This window comes from Delphinus delphis, chromosome 11, assembly GCF_949987515.2.
Source record: "Delphinus delphis chromosome 11, mDelDel1.2, whole genome shotgun sequence".
Lineage (NCBI taxonomy): Eukaryota > Metazoa > Chordata > Mammalia > Artiodactyla > Delphinidae > Delphinus > Delphinus delphis.
The window spans coordinates 45,170,843-45,186,840 of NC_082693.1; the positions used below are offsets into that span (position 1 = coordinate 45,170,843).

The following is a 15,998-nucleotide window of genomic DNA, read 5'->3' on the forward strand; positions in this document are numbered from 1 at the left end:
AATTTCTGTGATGATTTCTTCCATTCTGAGTCTCTGTTCTTTTTGTGGAACTGTCATTATTCAGATGTTCAACTTGCTGGACTGATCCTTTGCTTTTTATTAATTTTCTCCTAAGGTAGAGCAAATTTGATTTTCAACTTTATCCTCCAGTCTTTCTACTGAATTTTTATTTCTGCTATCATGGTTTTGATTTCTAAGAGCTCTCTTTTTCTTACCTGAATAGTAGTTACTTTTAAAAATAGATTCCTGTTGTTATCTTACACACACAATATATTATCTCTCCGAGGATCTTGATGGATTTTTTGTTTAATTTTCAGTTGCTTTTTCTCCCTGGCAATTTGTTTCCTCTAAGTTGCTCTTTTTCTTCTTGCTTGTTTTGGTGTCTTCCTTGTACATTAAATACTTTCCTTAAATGTTTTATGATCCTTGGCTGTCAGCTTATATTTTAGAATGAGGATATTAAAAAGCTGATTGGAAAGATTGTGTGAGGGCTGGGGCACATAGGCCAAGGGCTTAATTGTAGGATTCCTTCACCTATTTCTTTAAGAGAAGCCTGATGAGAGTATCTTTGGGATTTCTTTTTGGGGCTGGACAGATTCTCCAGATGAGTTTTTCCAAAGATACAGTCATTTCATGTTTATGTTTGTTTAGGAATCAATTTCACAGGTTTGCTAAATCAGTTACCATTCCTCCATTTGCTTTCTAGCTTCTAAAATGTTGCTGCTGTTGTCTCCTTTCCCTGTCCCTTTGTTCCTACATGGCCTGGAGGATAATACGTGCATTCGCCGCCTGCCCCTCTCCCCCCAGCTCCCAGTTTTCAACTGGAAGTCCTCATTATTTCTTTAGGATGATTTTATTAGACGACAACTGCAGGATCGCGCTGAAAGGTTTTGACAGAAATTACCAGATTGCCCTTAAGTTGTATGTATATGTGAAAAGAGGAATACTATTATATAATAATTGTTTTGCCACAAGTATTAAGCAGCTTTCAGGAGTATTGCGTGCACGCACCCATACGCCTCAATCCTCCGCCTGGCGGCCGCCGGACACAATACAAGAAAAGGCTTAAAAAGCAATTAGAGATGCGCACTACAGCTGGGCGAGGACCGAGAAAAACTGCTTAACTCGGCCTAGCGGGTAGACGGTGCCTCTCTGGAACTGGTAGAGGGTGGGAGGGGGTCCGATATCGTTGGTGATTGGTTGGCCTCTCTGACCAATCGTGAGCAGCGAGTGGTTTTGCTAATCGTCGTGATCCACCTCCTCGTGGGCTTTGGAGCCACATTAGCAAATGGGACTAGGGCACATAAGAGGGACAGAACATTTAGCCAATAACACCTTGTGGCGTTGATGGGCGGGGTGAGGCCGCCGCCAGGTTTAGGGCGGAAGGAGTTGTTCTGGATTAGAAGGGGAACGAAAGATGGCGGCGGAAACGCTGCTGTCCAGTCTGTTGGGGCTGCTACTTCTGGGGCTCCTGTTTCCCGCAAGTCTGACCGGCGGTGTCGGGAGCCTGAACCTGGAGGAGCTGAGTGAGATGCGTTATGGAATCGAGATACTGCCGTTGCCTGTCATGGGAGGGCAGGTGAGGAGGCGTAGAGGGGACGAGGGTCCGGGGCAGAAGGGGAAGGGGGAGAAGGTAGAGGAAGAAGGGCAGCTGTGGAGTCTGTGGCGGGAGCCTAAGGAGAATCGGGAAGTTGAGCAGGGGTTTTATGAGGACTCCGGAGGGTCGTAATCAGAGACCCATTCCCTTGGGGCCAGGGCCTGGGAGGGGTGGGGCTTCCCACTGTCCACTTCAGGTCCCAGTTCCTGACTGAAACACTCAGACTCCTCCCCCGTGGAGAAGTGGGAGTGCCCTCGCCCCTCACTCGCTAAACACAGCTGGAGGACTTGTGGTTCTCTCTGTCTTGACTGGGCTCTTCCCCAGGATATGAAGAGGGATCTCGTTGTTCTCCCTGATCCCAACCTCTCTTTGCCTCCCTGCCCCCCGACCCCCACTTCTTTCCCAGAGCCAAGCTTCGGACGTGGTGATTGTCTCCTCTAAGTACAAGCAGCGCTATGAATGTCGCCTGCCAGCTGGAGCTATTCACTTCCAGCGTGAAAGGGAGGAGGAGGCACCTGCTTACCAAGGGCCTGGGATCCCTGAGTTGTTGAGCCCAATGAAAGATGCGCCCTGCCTGCTGAAGGTGAAAGGGACTGGGATGGAGGGAACTAGGGCTTGGAAACTATCTATTTGGGAACCATTGTGCCTGTGAATGAGGAGTGATGGGGAGGATCTGTTGGAGTTAAGAAGGCCATTGAAGGAGTAGGCATATTGTACAGATAGGAAAGAAGCAAAGAATCCTGTAACCACAGATGACACTTTGCTGAATGTAGAGGAGAGTTAGAAGAGCTCAGAATAAGGGTTAAGCTAAGACTAAGGTGCTAAAGAGGGTCAATGTGGGGCAGTAGGGGCACTCCCCTAGAGAAGCCTTCCTGGTAAAGTCACCCCCTCCCCTGTCACTCTCTGCCCAATATCCTATTTTATTTTCATCATGGCACTTTTCATGATCTGAAATCATCTTTTTAACTGAATCGTCCGTTTATTCATTTTTGGTTTGAGTCCTAGCACTAGAACGTAAGTCTATGAAGTCAAAGAATTTATCTTGTTCACAGCTGTATCCCCCGTGGCTAAAACAGTATAAGAGAGTTCAATTAATACTTTAATATTCTATGTTTCCCTGGTCTGAATGCTACAAGGATATCATGGTTTCGTATCTTTATGGACGACAAAGAAGGATTTTTTTTCTTTTTTTGGCTGTGTTGGGTCTTAGTTGCTGCACGTGGGATCTTCGTTGAGGCACACGAGATCTTTCACTGCGGCGCGCGGGCTTCTCTCTCTAGTTGTGGCGGGCGGGTTTTTCTTTTCCCTAGTTGTGGCATGCAGGCTCCAGGGCGCGTGGGCTCTCTAGTTTGAGGCACGTGGGCTTAGTTGCACCACGCTACGTGGGATCTTAGTTCCCTAACCAGGGATCGAACCCACATCCCCTGCATTGCAAGGCAGATTCTTTACTACTGGACCACCAGGGAGGTCCCCAAAGAAGGACTTTTTTATAAAAAGAGAAGAGTGGAAAGCCTCCAGGTGCAAACCACTTAGGCTGTAGAGGTCTCTCTCCAAGTCACAGAAGGCAAACAGGCCCTCCCTCCTCACCGAGAACCTGGAGGATTGAGTGTGGAAGCAGAGGGAGATGAAAAGTAAATGAGAGATTATGTGTCTTGGAGCCAGGAGAGATTCTGGTTCCAAGAAGAGACATCTGTACTCCATCCCCCGATTGTTCATTTTTTTTTACTGTCAGACCAAGGACTGGTGGACATATGAATTCTGCTATGGACGCCACATCCAGCAGTACCACATGGAAGGTGACTCCCGCCTACATTTTTCCTAAGCCCTCAGCAACCTGTCATGGAAGGTGACCTGCCTCCCCAGTTCCCTTCCCTCCTAGTCCTCTGAGGACAGGGTAACCACGCTTCACTGTGCTTTCTCTTGCAGATTCAGAGATCAAAGGTGAAGTCCTCTATCTCGGCTACTACCAATCGGCCTTCGACTGGAATGATGAAACAGCCAAGGTGGCAGGAGTGTGGGATTGGGAGAGAAAGGGGTCTGGGCTGCAGACTGAGAGCCCTGACGAGAAGGGGAGGGTCAGGATTAGCTGACGTGTTTCTTGGGGTTTGGTGGCTATTAGGATAAAGTGCTCTTCTTCCCCCTTGCTGTCTTTCTCACACCCCTCCCTCCTGCCTGATGTCCTCCCCAGGCCTCCAAGCAGCATCGCCTGAAACGCTACCACAGCCAGACCTATGGCAACGGGTCCAAATGCGACCTCAACGGGAGGCCCCGGGAGGCTGAGGTTCGGGTGAGTCTTGGGTGAGGGAAGTTGACACTCGCCCAGTGACAACTCAGATTCTAAGGGAAGAGGGCAGGGTTGCGTGGTATAGTCAAGAGTTTCTCTCCCAGACCCTAAACTCTAAGTTTAAGACTCATATTTCTAGCTTCGCGTCACTGCCTGGATTTTCAGAGGCAGTTCAAGTCAACATTTCCCAAATCCTCCCCTCTGGACCCCCAACCACACTTTTATCTGTGTTTCTCCTTTTTGTCACCTAAGCTGGACATCTGAGTGTCATTATTGACTCTTACTTCTTCAATTGTCCTCCTTTCATCATTTAACGACTCTGCAATGAGGTCGTGCTGGTGTAGGTATTGGGCTCTGCTCTGGGGGTACAGTGGTGAGCAGACACGCAGCCCCTGCCCTCGTGGACTACAGTCAGGAGAGGAAGACAGAGATTAAAGAATCACAGAAATGAGCCTGTGATTACAAACTGAGAAGTGATATGGAAGAAAGGAATCAGGGTCAACAACAAAGTCCACTCTCTACTTCTAGACTTCTCTCACAACTCGCCTCTTCTTTCCCATGCTTGGTACCTTCATCTCACTTGCATCACTGCCAACAGCCTCTTAACAAGTGTTCCCCATCCAGTAGTCCTTAACTGAGTTCAGGCAGACAGCTGTATGGTAGGCAGAGTTTCTCAGGTGATTCTAATGTGTATTCACAAACATAAACACCTGTAGAGAACCACGTGACACAAGAATTATCTTCACGTAATACAGATTTGCACATGCAGCTGTGTGCTGGTAAATGCGGAGCACGGGGATCCTGCCAGGGTAGGGTGGGGTGGTGGAGGGGGAAGCCCAGACGTAATGTTTGCCAGTATCCATGGTATAAATATCCCCATCGTGGCAAAATTCATACTATCACTGTGATGTCAATCATCTTGCGACATCCCTGAAAACTTACCAGTTGGCTCTGGCGAACTGGCCTGACCTGGCTTCGGCACACCACTATGAGCAAGTGTCCCTTCTCTGCCAAGTTCTGGAAAGCCTTCAATAATTATGCCTCACGCAAAGGATAGGATCCAAATACTTCAGCACAGGCTGGGGTGGCAGCAGCGGAGGTGGTGGGAAGCAGCCAGATTCTGGATCTGTTTTGAAGGTAGAGCCAAGATTTGTTGATGGATTGGATGCGAGGTGGAGTCAAGTATGACTCCAGGGATTTTAGCTTGAGCAGCTGGGAGAATGGAACTGTCATTTACTCAAGTGGGAAGAAACGGGTTTGGAGGAAGAAACTAGGCTGGTGTTGGACATATGAAGGTCAAGATGCCTATTAGATATCCCAGTGGTGATGGTCAGTTGGTAGTTGCGTCTGTAACTCTGGAGTTCCGGGACAGGGTCTGGGTTGGAGGTATAACATCCTACTGCGTTTCTGTCCCACTGCCCTTCTTCCTGTCCTTTGAACCAGTGAGTCTCATTGTTCCCTCTGCCTAGCGCCATCTTCCCAGAGATCTTTGAATGGCTGGCTCCATCCTGTCAGGTTATATACACCTACGACACCTCCACAGGGAGACCTAACATAGGCACACAGACACACACACCCTTCCGCCTTGATCCTGGTAAACACCTACGGTGTTTTATATTCTTCAATGCATGTATCATTTCCTGAAATTAGTTTATTTTTTGAGTTTAATCTGTCTCTCTATCCCCAGTAGAATAAGCTCCAGGAAGTCAGGGACAATGTCTGTCTCATTTTATGCTGTATCCTCAGTGCCTTCAACAGCGCCTGGCACCAAGTAGGTGCCCAGAGATTCTTAATGAATGGAAGAAATGATGAGCCATTTCAAAGGCCACTTTATTTTATGTGACCTTTCTTGGCTAGCCCAGAAAGTTCATTGTGTTCCCTCAGCGCTTCATACACATGCAACCACGTCCACATATATCCCCGTCTTAGCCTGTTTGGGCTGCTGTAACAAAATACCACAGGCTGGGTAACTTATAAACAACAGAAATTTATTTCTCACAGTTCTGGAAGCTGGAAGTCTGAGATCAGGGCGCCAGCATGGTTGGGTGAGGGCCCTCTTCCAGGTCACAGACTTCTTGTGTCCTCACAAAGGAGCTCTGTGGGGTCTCTTTCATAAGAGCATTAATCCCATTCATGAGGGTTCCATCGTCATGACCTAAGCATCTCCCAAAGGCCCCACGTCCTAATACTATCACAGTGGGCATTAGGAATTCAATATACGAATTTTAGGGAGACACAGACATTCAGACTACAGCAGCCCACAGCATCCACACACATATATGACCTATTATAGCGCTTGATCGTATTGTTTCTTTACTTGTCTGTACCTCCAGTAGGCCGAGAACTGAAGGCAGCTTTCCTCACATCTGCTGAACCATATGCCCTGTGCTAAGCACTGGAGATGAAATGGTGACTGAGAGACCCAGTCCTGCTCTCAGGAGACAGACATTAAATAAAGAGCCACAGGAAGCAGGGAAAACTCGCTGATGGGTGAGGCACTTTTCACAGGGGAGCACACAATAAAGGAACTAATCGAGTCCAGGTCAAGGGGAGGCCTCTGGAGGAGGTGGCCTTTGAACCAGCAGTTGAAGGATGAAGAGTTAGACCAGCAGCTATAGACCAGTGGGAAGGAGAGGGCGTTCCAGGCGGAAGGTACAGTGAGTGCAAAAGGCCTGGAGGCAGGAGGGATCGATAGCCGTTCCCAGTGACTGGAGGGAATTGTGGGAGATGAGGCTGGGCAGTCTTCAGGGGCAAGGCACAGGTCATGAAGCTCTGTAGCCGTGTTGAGGGGTTTGGACAATCGGAGAAACGAGGGGGCGCCAGTGAAGTATTTTGAGCAGAGTGGTACCATATTCGGTGTTGGTTTTGAAGGCTCGCTCTGGCTGGAGCATAGCAAATGGGTGGGAGACCAGTGAGAAGGTGGTTGCAGTAATCCAGGTGAGAAAACAAGGTGGTCCAGGGGTGAAGGCATGTGAATTATTGGAGAGATTTAAGGGGCAAAATCAATATAGTAAGATTCCCAGGTTTCTGGCTTGAGCAACTGGATGGATGGTGATTTGTTTTTGAGATGGGTACAGTGGGAAGAGGAGTAGGTTTGGTGAAGGAAAATGATGATTTTGATGTTGAATACGATGATTTTAGTGGCTGTAGGCATCCAAGTAGAGATATCTGAGGAGGCTGTGGATCTGTGGGTCTGGAGCTGACGAGAGAGATCTAAATAGAACCCAGAGTGCTGGAGCCATCAACATACTGTTAATAATTGAAGCCATGGTATGGATGAAATCCCCCCCCGCCCCCCGCCCAAGAAACAGGATATAGTGAGAAGTGGGACAGAACTGTGAGGAAGCCAGCATTGAAAGCCTGGGCAGAAGGGAGCTTTGCCAAGAAGAAGCGACCAGAAGGGAGACTGTGGTGACATGGAACCCAGGAAGGACATGTCTCAAGGAGGGACTGGTCCGTGTTGTTGGCTGCATCTGAACCTTCAAGGAAGTGGAGGATTAAAAACTGCTTGTGGGTGATCATAGGAATTGTTATTTTAATAAAAGCAAAACAGGAACATGGAAATAAAAATTCAGACTGTAGGGATGGGAACCAGATGAAAATTGGTAAGTCCTCTGCTCCCAGTCTCCCCTGACCAGTCCTTGGGTTGGACTCAATGCCAGAGGTCATTGGCAATCTCCACCAGAGCAGTTTTAGTGGGCTGGTGAAGCTGAGGTGTTGAGGAACATGGTGAGGAAGTGGGAATCTTTGAAGAAGTCTGGCTGTGAAGGGAAGGGAAAAGGCGAGCACTAGTTAGCAGGGCTGTGGGCTTGGGAAAGTGGGACTTTGTGCTTGTTGTTTCATGTGTTAAGATGGGAGCGTGTTTAAATGCTGGGTGGACCTAGTAGAAAGGAGGCAAGGCTGAGGTTCAGGAGAAAGAATGAGAAGAGAATGTGGGCAGGGCTGCGATCCTGAGGAGGCGGCTCTGTGCTTGTAACTAGAACAGAAAGATGGCATATTTGCTGGGGAGTCTGGAGGTTTTAGTGGCAGAAAGTTGAGGGCGTTCCTCTGTGGCTGCTTTTATATCCTGATGGGCCACCCAAGTTCGTAGCCTGAGTGACTGAGTGAATCCCCCACTCCGGGGCAGGCCTGGTGAAGTTCCATCTTCCCGGTGCCTCCTTGGCGGGAGCAGTGTGCACAGCGTTTGGTAAAAGTGCAGTTTCCGGGGAGTTTTGGAGCAATCGGTTAGCCATCTGGAATTAAATAAATTTGGATCCCTATCTCAATTCGTACATTAAGTAAGATTTCAGAGAGATCTAAGATTTTTCCATTAAAATGTTTAATTATGAAACATTTCAAACATACAGAAAATAATGTCAAAGAGACCCATAAATCCACTGCCAAGTTAAACAGATGTTAACATTTTGCCGTATTTGCTTCAGATCTGTTTTTTTTAATAGAAGGAATAAAATGCTAATGATATAGTAAAAGCCACCCTCTCATTTCTTCCCTCTCTCTCCTCTCCAGAAACAACCACAACCATCTCTATGCTTGCTTTGTACTTTTATTAATGCTACACATATCACAGGCAATATATACATTTTGTATTTTAAAATTATACATCGGTATAGTTTTGCTTTTTCACTAATCGATGTTTTTACCATTCTGTGGAGTGACATGGAGATCCAGTTCGATGACTTTTTTAAAAAATAAATTTATTTATTTTTGGCTGCGTTGGGTCTTCATTGCTGCACGGGGGCTTTCTCTAGTTGCAGCGAGCAGGGGCTACTCTTCGTTGTGGTGCGTGCGCTTCTCATTGCGGTGGCTTCTCTTGTTGTGGAGCACCGGCTCTAGGCGCGCAGGCTTCAGTAGTTGTGGCACGCGGGGTCAGTAGTTGTGGCTCACGGGCTCTAGAGCGCAGGCTCAGCAGTTGTGGCGCACGGGCTTAGTTGCTCCGCGGCATGTGGGATCTTCCCGGACCAGGGCTTGAACCGTGTCCCCTGCATTGGCAGGCGGATTCTTAACCACTGCGCCACCAGGGAAGTCCTAAAATGGGTTTTTCTATATTAAAATATGCTGTTGAGATTTTGATAGGGATTGCATTGAATATGTATATCACTTAGTGTAGTATTGCCGTCTTAGCAATATTATGTTTTCCAGTCCATGAACATGGAATGTCTTTCCATTTATTTGTATCTTCTATAATTTCTTTTAATAATGTTTTGTGGTTTTCAGTATACGAGTCTTTCACCTTCTTGGATAAATGTACCCTAAGTATTTTTTTTGATGCTATTGTGAATGAAATTTTTTTTTAAATTTCCTTTTTGAATTGTTCATTGCAAGTGTATAGAGATACAACTGATATTTGCATGTTGATTTTATTCCTGCGTCTTTGCTGAATTCATTTATTAGCTCTAACAATTGTTTTGTTTGGGTTCCTTTGGATTTTCTTTTCTTTTTTTTTTTTTCAGGAGAAGGAAGGATTTATTACTTACAGCAAGTACGAAGGACAGGGGGGATCTTTCCCAAACCAGTGTCTCCCCGAACAGCAAAATTGGGGAATTTTTTAGCTAAGGGTACATGCATACTCATGAAGAGGCTTGAGTAGAGGAGATCAGCATAGAATTGGGGCAGAAGTGGGCAGAGTCCAAGCTTTAGTGTATTGAAGCCAGGAAGGTCAGTATCATCATTCTGGCCTCTATCTGGGTGGGGGCCTTAGTTCCTACAGAACTCAAAGACTGTATCAGATTGCTATGTATATCCCTTGAGGAGGAGCTAAAACTGCACCCCAGATGGGACTCAAACCCGCAGTCTTCCAATTGAAACCACACAGCTCGTCTCAGGACTTAATGAAGCTCAGGTTCTTTATGTTTCAGAGCAGAAGGAATTCAGCAAGAGGGAAAGTGATAGGTAAGAAGTAGATTTATTAATATCCTTTGCAAAGAGGTTGCAGGAAAATGAGGCACAAGAGATGGTCATGTCCCAGGTCTCAGGTGAGTTCCTGGGATGGGCCATCAAGTGAGGGTCCTTGATTTTGTGCAGGAAAGAATTCAAAAAGCAAGCCGTAGTAAAGTGAAAGGAGAGATACACATTCCATATGCAGAATGTGGTCCATCTCAGAAGGCAAGCATGGCCTCCTTTGGATTTTCTACGTGTAATGTCATGTCACCTCTGAAACAGATAAATTTACTTCTTCCTTTCCAATTTGGGTGCCCTTTATTTCTTTTTCTTGCTTAATTGCTCTGGTTAGAACTTCTAGTACTGTGTTAAATAGAAGTGACATAAAGTAGGCATCCTTATCTTCTTCCTAATATTAGGGGAAAGGCTCTCATTCATTCATCATTGAGTGTGACATTAGTGGTGGGGTTTTCATGTATGGCCTTTATCATGTTGAGACATTCTCTTCTCTTCCTAGTTTATCAAGTGATTTTATCATGAAAGAATGTTGAATTTTGTTAAATGCTTTTTCTACGTGAATTGAGATGATCATGTGGCTTTTTTCTGCATTCTATGATATTAATGTGATGTATTATGTTATATAGATTGATTTTTTTATATGTTGAACCATCTTTGCATTCCTGGAATAAATCCCACATAAATCATGATGTATAATGCTTTCAGTGTGCTGCTGAATTTGTTTTCCTCATATTTTGTTGAGAAATTTTGCATCTGTATTCACAAGGGATATTGGCCTATAATTTTCTTTTCTTGTAATACCTTTGTCGGGCTTTGGTATCAGGGTAATGCTAGCCTCATAGAATGAGGTAGGTAGGCATTTTTTTATATATTCCATATTTAATTCCTTAGTTACTTACATTTTCTCTATAGCTTATCTTTTTCTTTTGTTTAGAATGTCTTAAACGTACCTTTAATTAACAAAATTTTTTTTCAGAACAAACTTTTTATTGAAGTAGAGTTGATTTACAGTGTTGTATTAGTTTCAGGTATACAGCAAAGTGATTCAGTTATATATATTTTTTCAGATTCTTTTCCATTATAGGTTATTACAAGATATTGAATATAGTTCCCTATGCCATACAGTAGGTCCTTATTGTTTATTTTATGTATAGTAGTGTGTATCTGCTAATCCCAAATTTCGAATTGATCCCTCCCCCACCCCCTTTCCCCTTTGGTAACCATAAGTTTATTTTCTATGTCTATGAGTCTGTTTCTGTTTTGTAAATAAGTTCATTTGTATCATATTTTAGATTCCACATATAAGTGATATATGATATTTGTCTTTCTCTTTCTGAATTACTTCACTTAGTATGATAATCTCTAGGTGCATACATGTTGCTGCAAATGGCATTATTTCATTGTTTTTATGGCTGAGTAGTATTCCATTGTGTATATATACCACATCTCTTTATCCATTCATCTGTCAATGGACATTTAGGTTGCTTCCATGTTTTGGCTATTGTAAATAGTGCTGCTATGAACTTTAGGGTGCATGTTTCTTTTTGAATTATAGTTTTATCCGGATATATGCCCAGGAGTGGGATTGCTGGATCATATGTAACTCTATTTTTAGTTTTTTTGTTTTTGTTTTTTTTGCGGTACGCGGGCCTCTCACTGTTGTGGCCTCTCCCATTGCAGAGCACAGGCTCCGGACGCGCAGGCTCAGTGGCCATGGCTCACGGGCCCAGCTGCTCTGTGGCATGTGGGATCTTCCCGGACCGGGGCACGAACCTGTGTCCCCTGCATCGACAGGCGGACTCTCAACCACTGCGCCACCAGGGGAACCCTATTTTTAGTTTTTTAAGGAACCTCCATACTGTTTTCCATAGTGGTGCACCAATTTACATTCCCACCAACAGTATAGGAGGGTTCCCTTTTCACCACACCCTCTGCGGCATTTATTATTTGTAGACTCTTTAATGATGGCTATTCTGACTGGTGTGAGGTGATACCTCATTGTAGTTTTGATTTGCATTTCTCTGATAATTAGCAATGTTGAGCATCTTTTCATGTGCCTGTTGGCCATCTGTATGTCTTCTCTGGAGAAACGTCTATTTAGATCTTCTGCCCACTTTTTGATAGGTTCTTTGTTTTTTTTTGATATTGAGCTGTATGAGCTGTTGTATATTTTGGAAATTAAGCCCTTGTTGGTCACATTGTTCGCAAATATTTTCTCCCATTCCATAGGTTGTCTTTTCGTTTTGTTTATGGCTTTCTTTGCTGTGCAAAAGCTTTTAAGTTTAATTAGATCCCATTTGTTTATTTTTGCTTTTATTTCCACTTCTCTAGGAGACGGAGCCAAAAAAAATATCTGTGATTTATGTCAAAGAGTGTTCTGCCTATGTTTTCGTCTAGGAATTTTATAGTATCTGGGGTTTTTTTTCTGTTGTTTTTTTTGGCTGCGTTGGGTCTTCGTTGCTGTGGGCCGGCTTTTCTCTAGTTGCGGCAAGCAGGCTTCTCATTGCAGTGGCTTCTCTTGTTGCGGAGCACAGGCTCTAGGCGTGCAGGCTTCGGTAGTTGTGGCATGTGGGCTCAGTAGTTGTGGCATGTGGGCTCAGTAGTTGTGGCTCGTGGGCTCTAGAGCGCAGGATCAGTAGTTGTGGCGCACGGGCTTAGTTGCTCTGAGGCATGTGGGATCTTCCCAGACCAGGGATCGAACCCATGTCCCCTGCATTGACAGGCGGATTCTTAACCACTGTGCCACCAGGGAAGTCCCAGTATCTGGTTTTATATTTAGGTCTTTTAATGGGATTGTTTTCTTAATTTCTCTGATATTTCATTGTTAGTGTATAGAAATGCAGCAGCTTTCTGTATATTAGTTTTGAATCCTTAATTCCAATATGATTAAAATTTTCAGTCTTTTTCTTTATAGTTTGTACTTTGGATCTTTTATTAAATACTTTTCTATTCACCTATATTTTTTGAAGTTTTAGAAGATTTCTTATTATATTTCGGACTTCAATTCAATCAAAAATTTAATGTATAGTGTAAGCTTGGGACCTAAATATACCTAATTTCCATCAGGATAACCAGTTGTCCCAGCATCATTTATTGAGTAATCTGCATTTCCTCTCTGATTTGTAGCACCACCTCAGTCATTTATCAGGTTCCAATATATGTGTGTACTTTCTTATTGGCTTCTCTTTTGTTTTAAAAGTCTGTCTATTACCAAGTTTTGTTATCTGATAATGTGTATTTTCCTTTGTTCTTCAAAACCATCTGGGCTATTGTTGGATAAGTTCTGTGAAAAACTGTTTTGGGAGTTTTAACTGGAAGTATGTTGAATTTTAGATTAATTTGGAGAGAATTGATATTTTATGATATTGAGTCTTCATATACTATGAACATGATGTTTACTTGTTTTTATTGTCTTGTACTTTAGTAAGATTTAAATGTTCTTTGTGAAGCTCTCGTACATCTTATGTGAGGTTAGTCCTAGAGACCTTGTAGCTTTTGTTTATTTGTGTCTTGTGTGTATATGTACATGTTTCAAGCATACAGGCACCTTATAGTTTTTGATGCAATTGTAAATGGCATCTTTTAAAAAGTACATCTTATGATTGATTGTTGCTGGTGTATGGTCACATTAATTGATTTTATGTATTGATCTTGTATTCAGCAACTTTGCTGAACTCTCTCATTTCTAATAGTTTGCAGATTCCCATGGATTTCCTGTGTAAATAATCATGTCATCTGCAAATAGGGACAATTTTGGTTTCTTCCTTTCTAATTCATATACATTTCATTTTCCTTATACTTACAGTGCAATAGAAATGGTGATGATGGCCATCTTTGACTTGTTCCTGACTTTAAAGGGAATGCTCCTGAAGTTACACTAGTTTTTAAAAGTATTTTATTTATTTATTTAGCTGTGCCAGGTCTTTTTGTGGCACGCAGGATCTTTGTTGTGGAGTGCAGGATCTTCGTTGTGGCGTGCAGAATCTTTAGTTGTGGTGTGTGGATCTTTTTTTTTTTTTTTTTTTTTGGCTGTGTTGGGTCTTCACTGCAGTGCGTGGCCTTCTCATTGCGTTGGTTTCTCTTGTTGCAGAGCAGGGGCTCTAGGCACACAGGCTTCAGTAGTTGCGGTGCGAGGACTCAGTAGTTGTGGCTCATGGGCTCTAGAATGCAGGCTCAGTAGTTGTGGCACATGGGCTTAGTTGCTCCACGGGTTGTGGGATCTTCCCGGACCAGGGATTGAACCCGTGTACCCTGTATTGGCAGGCAGATTCTCAACCACTGTGCCACTAGGGAAGTCCCCGTGTGGGATCTTTAGTTGCGGCATTCAGGATCTTTTTTCATTTGCAGCATGCAGGATCTAGTTCCCTGACCAGGGATCAAACTTGGGCCCCCTGCACTGGGAGTGCAGGGTCTTTATTTATTATTTTTTTAAAAAATATTTATTTTATTTACTTATTTTTGGCTGCGTTGGGTCTTCATTGCTGCGCACAGGCTTTCTCTAGTTGTGGTGAGTAGGGGCTACTCGTCCTTGCGGTGAGCGGGTTTCTCATTGCGATGGCTTCTCTTGTTGTGGAGCATGGGCTCTAGGCTCACGGGCTCAGTAGTTGTGACTAGCAGGCTCTAGAGCGCAGGCTCAGTAGTTGTGGCGCACAGGCTTAGTTGCTCCGCGGCATGTGGGCTCTTCCTGGACCAGGGCTCGAACCCGTGTCCCCTGCATTGGCAGGTGGATTCTTAACCACCATGCTACCAGGGAAGCCCGCGCAGGGTATTTAACCAAGGTTTTTGTTTTGTTTTGTTTTTAATAAATTTATTTATTTACTTTTGGCTGCGTTGGGTCTTCATTGCTGCATGTGGGCTTTCTCTAGCTGTGGCGAGCGGGGGCTACTCTTTTGTTGCGTGTGCAGGCTTCTCTTGTTGTGGAGCACAGGCTCTAGGCGTGCGGGCTCAGTAGTTGTGGCTCGCGGGCTCTAGAGCGCAGGCTCAGTAGTTATGGCGCATGGGCTTAGTTGCTCCGCGGCATGTAGGATCTTCCCGGACCAGGGCTCAGACCCGTGTCCCCTGCATTGGCAGGTGGATTCTTAAACACTGCGCCACCAGGGAAGCCCGGGAGTGCAGGGTCTTAACCACTGGACCACCAGGGAAGTCCCTGAAGTTACACTATTAACATATTTTCCTGTAGGCTTTTTGTAGACTCTCTTTATCAGGTGAATGAAGATCCATTCTATTCCTAATTTGCTGAATATTTTCATGATGCAAAGCTGTGGAATTTTAACACATGTTTTTCTGTATCTATTAAGAGGGTCCTATGGTTTTTCATCTCTGTTTTTTTATATGGTAAATTAAAGTAATACATTTTCTAAGGTTTTTTACCCTTGCATTTCTGGGCTAATCCATCGTCTTGAACTATTCTTAACACACTGCTATGTTCAGTCTCCTAATACGTGATTTTTACAGCTATTTTCATGTGTGAATTGGTCTATAATTTTCTTTTTTTGTATTGTGCTTACCATCTTTTGGTATCAGGTAATATTAGCTTCATAAGTGCCTTGAGAATCTTCCCTCTTTCTTTGTTCTCTGAAATAGTTTGCTAAGATAGGAATTCATCTGTTCTTTAAAGGTTTGGGAGAACTCTGTAAAACTGCCTCATCCCCACAATTCACCACAGTATTGGTATATTGTGGGCATGGTTTTTACTACTGTTTTAATTTACTTAATGATAATAAAATTTTTTAGGTTTACTATGTCATGAAGCATTAATAAATTATAATTTCTTAAGCCATTATTTCATTCCTAAATTTTCAAATGTATTAGCATAAAATTAGTGTTTTATTTTTATTTAAAATCTGTTTTTGTAGATATACCCCCTTTTTAATTCCTAATATTGACTTTGCCTTTTCTCTTTTTGTTGATCTGTCTTGCCAGAGATTTGTCTATTAGTCCAAGAGCTACCTTTTGACTTTGTTTATCCTCTCTATTGTCTGATTACTATTTCATTAACATCTTCATTATTTTATCTTTATTATTTCTTTCCTTCTTCTTCTTTTAAGTTTGTTCTGTTCTCTTTCTAACTTGGATTTTTTTTCACACTTAAAAAATTTTGTATTTAATTTTTGAATAGGTATTAAATTTTCATAGCTCCAATGTAGAAATGCTTTACAAAGTATACAGAGAAAAGCCTCAACACACCTTTCCCCTCATCAGTCTCTTCCCATCCCCATAAAA

General features: G+C 43.7%; 1 protein-coding gene across 4 annotated transcripts in view; it reads left to right on the top strand.

Moving 5' to 3' along the window:
* Positions 1 to 1,409: 1,409 nt before the first annotated feature.
* OS9 (OS9 endoplasmic reticulum lectin) overlaps positions 1,410 to 15,998 on the top strand; it is a 29,516-nt gene continuing 14,927 nt past the window's right edge. For all 4 annotated transcript variants that reach the window (XM_060025088.1, XM_060025090.1, XM_060025089.1 and 1 more), the window contains exons 1-5: positions 1,410 to 1,579; positions 2,004 to 2,180; positions 3,330 to 3,393; positions 3,524 to 3,600; positions 3,786 to 3,884. In XM_060025088.1, coding sequence (XP_059881071.1) covers positions 1,418 to 1,579; positions 2,004 to 2,180; positions 3,330 to 3,393; positions 3,524 to 3,600; positions 3,786 to 3,884 — 579 coding nt within the window. In that variant the 5' untranslated portion in view covers positions 1,410 to 1,417. The remainder of the gene's footprint in view (positions 1,580 to 2,003; positions 2,181 to 3,329; positions 3,394 to 3,523; positions 3,601 to 3,785; positions 3,885 to 15,998) is intronic.